General features: G+C 39.2%; 1 protein-coding gene across 2 annotated transcripts in view; it reads left to right on the top strand.

Annotated features, from left to right (window-relative positions):
- The first annotated feature begins 1,820 nt into the window (after positions 1 to 1,820).
- The window catches only part of cog2 (component of oligomeric golgi complex 2), a 17,357-nt gene continuing 9,914 nt past the window's right edge, over positions 1,821 to 9,263 (top strand). Inside the window, exons 1-13 of one of the 2 annotated variants that reach the window (XM_046071022.1) lie at positions 1,821 to 1,969; positions 2,326 to 2,487; positions 3,934 to 3,999; positions 4,088 to 4,168; positions 4,907 to 5,010; positions 5,320 to 5,428; positions 5,690 to 5,869; positions 5,977 to 6,101; positions 6,375 to 6,501; positions 6,715 to 6,854; positions 7,903 to 7,964; positions 8,052 to 8,203; positions 8,325 to 8,510. In XM_046071022.1, the coding sequence (XP_045926978.1) occupies positions 1,913 to 1,969; positions 2,326 to 2,487; positions 3,934 to 3,999; positions 4,088 to 4,168; positions 4,907 to 5,010; positions 5,320 to 5,428; positions 5,690 to 5,869; positions 5,977 to 6,101; positions 6,375 to 6,501; positions 6,715 to 6,854; positions 7,903 to 7,964; positions 8,052 to 8,203; positions 8,325 to 8,510 (1,551 nt within the window). In that variant the 5' untranslated portion in view covers positions 1,821 to 1,912. Of the gene's footprint in view, positions 1,970 to 2,325; positions 2,488 to 3,932; positions 4,000 to 4,087; positions 4,169 to 4,904; positions 5,011 to 5,319; positions 5,429 to 5,689; positions 5,870 to 5,976; positions 6,102 to 6,374; positions 6,502 to 6,714; positions 6,855 to 7,902; positions 7,965 to 8,051; positions 8,204 to 8,324; positions 8,511 to 9,263 lie in introns of those variants that run through there. The other variant, XM_046071023.1, reaches the window with a different exon arrangement.

The raw sequence follows: 9,263 nt of genomic DNA, 5'->3' as shown, positions 1-9,263 counted from the left end.
AATAAGATGCTTTTACTCATCCAAATTTAGAGAGGAGAGGCTGATGGGAGCTGCTGGAGGCAAAATGTGGAAATAATTATGATGATAACGTTACGATAAAATGTTGGACACAAAAAAATGATAGCATAGCAGAAGTAATGAAAATAAAATGTAATGGTATCACGTGCCCCCCCCCCCCCCCCCCCCCCCCCCCCAAAAAAAAAAAACCAACTAAATTGATATTAAAAAATATGATTATAATATTAGCCTATGTTTTTTTTCAGGATGTTGTCATGCCTATGCCCCTACCACCTATACCCCATAACATTTGCACATCATCACAAACACCTAAACAAAGCAAGGTACACTTAGTAAAAGCCCTATATGTTAAATTCTACACCACAAGAGCTTCCTCAGCAGATGGAGTTTGCTGATTTCTCATGGAATTGCAAATGTTTACACTTTTAGATCAATTTATTTGGACTCTTTGATAAGATTGGATTGCCGATTACATTTTCCAAAGTCAAGCATGAATAAATAATATATATAATATTGTTTTGATAGTTTATATTTAGTGTAGAGGGATTGACATGCATTTTGGAGGCCCTAAATAACCCTTAACCCCTCTGTACCCCAAAACAAAGCAGACAATATAGCCTATTAGAGCAAACAACAACTAAAAATATCCCCTAAAAGGGAGTCCGAATGACTCACTTGGATGTTCAGAGCGGTACTGCACCAGCAGGTTTACTGTATTTCCAGGTTTGAAATTTAATGCAGCATCAGTTAATTTGAGCAAAAAACCCATTGGACCAAATCATTTGCAAAGGAGCATTGCTGCCTTGCTGTGGGGGCATTAGTGTGCCCACATTTATTTCACTTTCTGTAGCCGACTGCTGACCATAAACATTATCATGTCATCAAATGAGCTCTTGTCAGTGTCAAGACAGAGGTCATCTTTGTCACGAAGGGCACTGACATGTTTTTCTTTCTTTTTTTTTGGTTCATTCAGATTTTTTATTTTTATTTTTTTTGCACTGAAGGTCTGAGATGGACCTAAATATTTTACCCTGTTCCAAATAATGCCAGATGACAGCTATGCTGTTGAATTAATTAATTAATTACTTGTTTTTTGTCTGTTAATACACACACACACACACACACACACACACACACACACACACTTACTGTATTTTTTATTTTTAATATTTATTTTTTCGGGAATTTTAATATTTTATATATTTATTATTATTATTTTATTTTTATTAACACACACAAACACAACTTTTACTGCTTTATTTACTTATTTAATGAAATTAATTGTTCTTATGTAATTTATATGTAGCTTTGGCAATACTGTTATACATTCATGCCAATAAAGGTGATTTGAATTTGAAGCTATGAGCTCATCCAAGGTTTACATTTAGCTGACGCTTTTATCCAAAGCGACTTACAATTGCTATACATGTCAGAGATCACACGCCTCTGGAGCAACTAGGGGTTAAGTGTCTTGCTCAGGGACACAATGGTGGATGGGTCACAGTGGGGGATTGAACCCCGGTCTGTCACGCCAAAGGCAGAGTCTTAGCCATTGCACCCCTGCCACCCCTCATCCATGTAATGAAATCACATGCAATTTAAAGTTCATTATACTTTTATATCTACGGTGCTGCTAGTTTACTATTTGTCTATTTAACATTTTTAAAGATTGTTGTTTTGGTGTTGTGAATTGAGAAACCTTGCCTTGCCACAATGACTTTACCGCTTGCTGTCTCCAGAGGGCGCTGTTACATTATTGAAACCTCTAGTGGTCCTCCTTTGCTTGCTCGTTGGTGCGCTTGCCATGTTTGCGGAAGCATAGTAAAAGCAGCTAACTGGAGAAGGAGGCTTGTGACTTTTCTGTGTATGTTGTAGCTGTGTTTTATAATCCAACATGAATCTACCGAAGGGACCGGATTCTTTGTGCTTCGACAAGGACGTTTTTATGAAGGTAAGAATCCGTTAACGTTATGTTTGGTAAAGTGCCAACGATAGCTTGTGCCGTACAGTTAAACTAGCTAGCATTAGCTAGTTAAGTCTTTACTGGATGCTCCTGTTTTTTCAACCTTTCCTGTTTAATTAGTACAGTTAATATGCTTTTAAAGTTAAATAACGGTCATTATCAGTGTTGTTGTTTATATTGATATAACGTGAAACTTTACTGTGCATGTGTTCATTCTGTATGATGTGTCAGTTTGTAGCCAAGTCGCTTTTCTCTCTCCATTTTCTGGTAAAGCTTGTCTGTCGATGTGTTAGGGTTGCTGGATGTATGCTTCTGATCTTGCTGTCTGTCGCCTCTGTCTGCAGGATGACTTTGACGTTGACCAGTTTGTGTCGGAGTGTCGGAAGCAGGTCCAGCTGGAGGAGATGAGAGAGGACCTGGAGCTCTACTATAAGCTGCTGAAAACGGCGATGGTGGAGCTTATCAACAAGGACTATGCTGATTTTGTTAACCTCTCCACCAACTTGGTAAGTTGTTACTGATGTTGCTCATTAGCCACTTTGGTTGGACATTTTGAACCTTACAGCCTTGTAGTCCACAGGAGACAGGGAGGTTATCTAGAAATCACTGTCCACGTCTATTGATAAATATTCTCCTAAAATGTCTAAGACAAGCTTGACCTTCATTTAAACTGTATTGATGAATATCAGCTAAAATATTTTCTTATACCTATAAATTGACAAGCCTTTGCTTTTAGTAGATATTATCACAGATATACATTATATTGGTGATTATGTTGGCAAATAGGCAAAAAGAAATTGGAGAGTGGTAAACTAAAGCAATACTTACTTTTTTTGTGAATTATATTAAATATAGTGTTCATTATTTTTTTTTTAACTGTTATTTATGTTTGTTATATTTACTCTTACTATCATCTTTGATAGCATATTGATTATTCTACTGTAAAATGTCTTCTATCACAAAATATTTGTCAATGTTATGTAGAGCTGCAATGATTAGTCAATTAGTCAGTTAGTTAGTCAACTATTAAATTCATCAATCAATCAATCTTTATTTATATAGCACTTTTCATACAAATACATGTAACACAAAGTGCTTCACACTATAGAACCATTTAAAATAGTTAAAATACTAAAAAAAAAAAAGCAGGTCAAGACCAACAATCAATCCCCGCCCCTCCCAAAATACAGCTCAGTTAAAAGCTTGGTTAAATAGGTATGTCTTTAGTTTGCCTTTAAACATGTCCAGATTTCCTGCTGCTCTCAGCTCAATAGGAAGGGTGTTCTACAAACGCGGGCCATAACATTGAAAGGATGCCTCACCGTAGGTTGTAGTTGAGGCTTTAGGAATAATTAGAAAGCCACTACCAGAGGACCTGAGGACCTCTAGTAGGTTCATAAGGTAAAAGCAAATCTGCTAAGTATTCTGGTCCAATACTATTAAATGACTTATAAAGTAGTAAAAGGATTTTAAAATCAATTCTAAAATTAACTGGAAGCCAATGCAGAGACTTTAGGATAGGGGTAATGTGTGTTCTCTTTCTGGTCTTAGTCAACTTTTATTTTCTCTTAGAAAAAATGTCCAATTTCTCTGATTTCAGCTTCTTAAATGTGAATATTTTCTGGTTTCTTTAGTCCTCTATGACAGAAACTGAATATCTTTGGGTTGTGGACATTTGAGTAAGTCATCTTGGGCTTTGGGAAACAATGATCGACATTTTTCACCATTTTATGACATTTTATAGGCCAAACAACTGATCGATAAACTGTAAAAATGATCGACAGATTAATCGATAAAGAAAATAATCGTTAGTTGCAGCCCTAATGTTATGTCAAAGTTAGGCTGTAGATATGCTCCCAAAAAATAAAAGGCAGACCACCATTCATGTTTTCATTTCTGATCGTGTGAGGGTAGACTCTTGTTAACTTTTGGCCTCTGCTTCCTTGTCTCAGGTGGGGATGGACAAGGCCCTCAATCAGCTTTCAGTGCCGTTGGGGCAGTTACGAGAAGAGGTTATGGTATGTGTTCTGATTAAGTGTACTGTAAGCTTTGATTGATTCCGGCCACAGAGTGTTCATGCATGGTTCTGGCTGTTATTCATTACAGAGTCTGCGGTCCTGCGTGAGTGAGGTGATTCAGGCTATAGACAGCCAGCTGTCCAAACACGATGATCTGCAGAAAAAAAAGGTTTGGCTCCTCGTCTTCCTGTCTGACTTCATCACTTGATCATATTTTGTATTCATCATTAAATTTATTTTATGATCACCTTAACATGGCTCTGTGACTGGTTTGGCATGCCCATGCCAAATTGTGAACTTAATGGTGTTTCAACAAGATATTTGGTGCCAACGTACGGCTAGGCGATATGGCCAAAAATGTTATCACGATAACAAAATTTACATTGTTTGATATTGATAATTATCACGATAAATGTCAAATCATTATTTCTTTTTTAAAGGTTTAAAGGCTGATTTTTGCTCCTGAGTAAAATTGAAGAAAAAAAACCAGATGGTTTTGTGGATTATGGTTTTAACTATTCTTTATGGTCAGAACATGATGCTTGCCAAACAGTGGATCACTTAAAAAAAAAAAAAAAAAAAGTAGAACATTCAAAACAATTATGATATGCATGAGTAATATTAAGTGATATCTTCTTTCAGTGACCCTTTTCCTCAACAGAATAAATATCTTCATAGAAATAATTTATAATTCGTTCGTGATTCAAATTAATTAAATCAAACCTTTATTAAACATTTGTTATTTTGTTATTGAGGAAAATTATATCGGATAATTGTTTTGTTGCCCAGACCTAGATTAACCTGTTTTTTTAGGTAACGGCAATGCTAGTTTTCCTGCTTTTAATCTAGATTGTGCAATAGTAGACAGTTGTCAATCTCATCTTTCTATTATTATGCTGTCCATCAGGTGTATGTATTGAGGTTAATTCAGGTGGTGCGGTCAGTGGAGAAGATTGAGAAGATCCTTCACTCACAGAACTCCAAGGAATCCAGCTCTCTGGAAAGCAGCAGGTGGGAAACTGACATGCTAACAAACCCACTGGCATCACTTGGTATATATACTGGTGTTGAATGTTTACAGGTTTTTAACCAAGTAATGGCATTTTCAGCATTTGCAGTTGTTGTGTTTCTATTTTGTGCTCTTGAGCAACGCGTTCCATTTTTTTCAACAAAACTCAAAATTGCAGACGCAAAGAACGGCAAAAACATTAGAAAAAACACTTGAGCACACCAGAAGTTCACATTGTTTGAGTTTGATCACTGCAGGGATGTAGTTCTATGCTTTTGTGTCTGACTTCATGTCTGTCTGTCTCTGCATAGTCCCTTGTTAGCAGGTCAGATCCTGGAGAGGATTGCTACAGAATTCAACCAGCTGCAGTTCCACGCTGTACAGAGCAAAGGCATGCCCCTGTTGGACAAAGTCAGACCTGTAAGTGTTAACAGGTCAATCAGACAGCTGATAAACCAATAAATAGACACTCAGTTGGGTTGGTGGTGCTGAGGGCTTTTCTCTTACAGGAAAATCATCAATGCCACCATCTGCACGGAGTAGCAGTAGTAACATTTGATCCTAGTTACCACATTGATTCATGATTCACTTGGTCTCTGTGTCTGCTGGAATATGCTCAGAATATTTTCTTGATGCTCGTTCTTTAACTGTGTATGTGACCAAGGTTCTGTCCTCTGCCAGCGTATCGCAGGGATCACATCCATGCTGCAGCAATCTCTAGAGGGCCTGCTGATCGAGGGTCTCCAAACATCCAATGTGGTCATAGTGCGTCACTGTCTGAGGACATACGCCACCATAGACAAGACTCGAGATGCTGAGGCCCTGGTAGGACAGGTGCTGGTCAAACCATACATGGACCAGGTAAACATGCCAGACATATTTTGACATCCTGTAGATCCAAGAGTTTCTGCTTTTTTAAATATATTAATTGATAACTGCCAGAACATCCTCTCCTCTCTTTCTTTTAGGTGATAGTAGAAGAGGTGGTGAAGTCCACTCCGAATGGTCTCCAGTTGATGTACTCTAGACTGTTGGAGTTTGTTCCTCATCATTGTAGATTGCTTAGAGAGGTCACTGGAGGAGCCGTATCCAGGTACTGATGTTGTCATGGAGCCAAATTCATTCCAAGCATGCATAAATCAAGTAGTTGTATCTAGCCTCTGCTAGAGAAGCAAAATATTTTCTTTCGTCTGTAGAGCTGTTGCATTCAGCATATTGACCACACACTTAATTTATTCATTGTGCTGTATTTATATATGAATGCAGTTACCATGCATAATTTATTCAACACATCTGGACTAGTGGACTTCGAAGAAATGTAGATGATAACATATTTTTTATGTGCTGATGTTCCCTCTTTCCTCAGTGACAAAGCTGACATAGTGCCAGGTTATGATTTCCTGGTGAACTCTGTGTGGCCAGAGATTATCAAAGGGATGGAGGAGAGGTTGGCCTACCTTTTCAACCCTGGAAACCCCGACATATTCTATGAGGTACAGCCACAGTAACACAGTTCGTGTGTGTATGCCAGTGATGCAAAGATAGCAGTCATATCCATCCTGTCAACTTTATAACTACAGTTTTTAGTTTTGCTGCTTAAATGTCCCACAATATTTGCTGTGACAAAAGTTTAATTGTTAGATTGAGTCCTTTCACCAGTGTGAGTGTGTGTGTGTTTTCTGTTGACTCTTTATCTTCTTTTCTAGCGTTACACTGAGAGCATGGAGTTTGTGCGGAGGTTTGAGCGTCAGTGCAGCTCGCAGGCCAGTGTGAAGAGACTGAGGGTACACCCCTCATATACAAGCTTCCACAACAAATGGAACCTGCCTGTATACTTCCAACTACGGTGCATATTACCTCCAATACGAGCTATACTACATACTGTAGCCTATAGATTACGCTATGTATAGTACCCACCCATGGCTCTTTTCAGATCCCATTATACGTTTTGTAAATCGCAGGCTTCAACCATAATTATTTTGGAAGTGTGACTTCAAAATACTATATATCCTTTGGAAAACTTAGTCAGAAAATTAAGCATTTTTTTAAGATGTTCATTACTTATTTGTTGAAAATACAAAAATGTACTTCATTTAGGGAATAGTTTGAGGTCTCATGTCTGTCTGTTCAGTGTGAAGCTGTGGCCCGGAGGGGGTTAGCTTAGCACAGATGTGGGTAATGCCACACATTTTCAGACAGTCTTTCCTGGAAGGCATTCATAGAGCTAGCAAGAGAAGTTCAAATATGTGTTGTAATCTTTTGAATTTAGAACTGAATTTAGATTTTAACCTCTGCTTAAATGAATATGGTCAGGTGTCGGTGAAAGTGGAATTTCTGCTCAGCATGTATTTTGAAGAATTGCCTGGTCTTGCTGTAAGGACTCAAGAGACAAGATTTGATTAAAACTGCAGACTGTCAGCACTTTTTACTGGGAAAAAGACAAGTTGGCAGATGTTCAGAAGTTGAACAAAGCCCATTTTTATAGGAATCTGGAAAACTGCTTATGGGTGTGAGTTTCATGCAGAATGATGACAAGAAGCAAAATGTAAGCTGAGGATGAGTGTCAGCGTATTACTAAACGTAGCCCATAAACATGACACTGTACCTTACTGAATGACCATTGATCTGTGTGAAAAAGTAAAGCAGTTGTCTACTGTTCATTCAACCTCCTCCAGCCCCCACAAACACAGACGCACACTGTAAAGCTTAGGGCTCGTGTCCTCATTTCACAATACAAACCTGCACAGTCCAGCTTGTCTGGAAAGTCTGTCATTTCTAGCGCACACAGTGTTGTTTCACGTCATAAACACCTGCATATTGGAGCTGATGTAACAGATAAGCTGATAACACATTGATTGTTTTGTCCTTCGCCTCTCCATGTGTCTGTTTTTCAGGTACAAGGAAATAGCAGGAAGTCTGGAGAACAGCATAAGCGATGGACTAGAGGCAGCACCAGGTAGAAATTTATTCTCTATCATGAATGGCAGTGTGGACCTAATAGTTTACCTGAAGTGACTGTGTATTCGTGTCTGTTCTTGTCCAGCTGGCAGTTCATACCACCTGCAGGTATCGGAGGTGTTGTGGTCCTGCCTAGTGAGATGCTGGTCAGATAAAGTCTATCTGTCACCTCTGGCCCATCGCTTCTGGAAGCTCACATTGCAGCTTTACGCACGATATGCCAAGTTTCTTGATGAGGTAAATGTAAATAAATCAGAGGAAGACTAAAATGAGCAGTAATTCCAATAAAAAAAACAAAAAAAAACAACACATTGCTGTTACTTGCTCTTGTTCCTCATCTTGATCGGTGTCCACACAGGTATTGACTAAGACTCCACCCACCGAGGTGACTAAAGAGCCAACCAGGCCTCTGCCGAGCTCAGCCTCTTCCACCTCCAGCCGAACGTCAATGGACGAGGGCGGCAGTGAAAGTGGGAGTCCTGCCTCCCTGTCCACCAAAAAGCTGGTCTACATTGCAGCGGACATCCAAAAGCTGCAGGAGCAGGTGCACATGCACAACCTAAATACGTGTATAGTTCTAGTTTACTTACAGTTTAGACTTACAGTGAGGAAAATAAGCATTTGAACACCCTGCTATTTTGCAAGTTCTCCCACTTAGAAATCATGAAGGGGTCTGAAATTGTCATCGTAGGTGCATGTCCACTGTGAGAGACATAATCTACAAAAAAAAAAAAAAATCCAGAAATCACAATGTATGATTTTTTAACTATTTATTTGTATGATACAGCTGCAAATAAGTATTTGAACACCTTAGAAAATCAATGTTAATATTTGGTACAGAGGTCAAACGTTTCCTGTAGTTTTTCACCAGGTTTGCACACACTGCAGGAGGGATTTTGGCCCACTCCTCCACACAGATCTTCTCTAGATCAGTCAGGTTTCTGGGCTGTCGCTGAGAAACACGGAGTTTGAGCTCCCTCCAAAGATTCTCTATTGGGATTAGGTCTGGAGACTGGCTAGGCCACGCCAGAACCTTGATATGCTTCTTACAGAGCCACTCCTTGGTTATCCTGGCTGTGTGCTTCGGGTCATTGTCATGTTGGAAGACCCAGTCTCGACCCATCTTCAATGCTCTAACTGAGGGAAGGAGGTTGTTCCCCAAAATCTCGCAATACATGGCCCCGGTCATCCTCTCCTTAATACAGTGCAGTCGCCCTGTCCCATGTGCAGAAAAACACCCCCAAAGCATGATGCTACCACCCCCATGCTTCACAGTAGGGATGGTGTTCTTGGGATG

Source organism: Micropterus dolomieu, linkage group LG15 (genome assembly GCF_021292245.1).
Source record: "Micropterus dolomieu isolate WLL.071019.BEF.003 ecotype Adirondacks linkage group LG15, ASM2129224v1, whole genome shotgun sequence".
Classification (NCBI taxonomy): domain Eukaryota; kingdom Metazoa; phylum Chordata; class Actinopteri; order Centrarchiformes; family Centrarchidae; genus Micropterus; species Micropterus dolomieu.
This window is presented reverse-complemented; position numbering and strand designations above follow the sequence as displayed.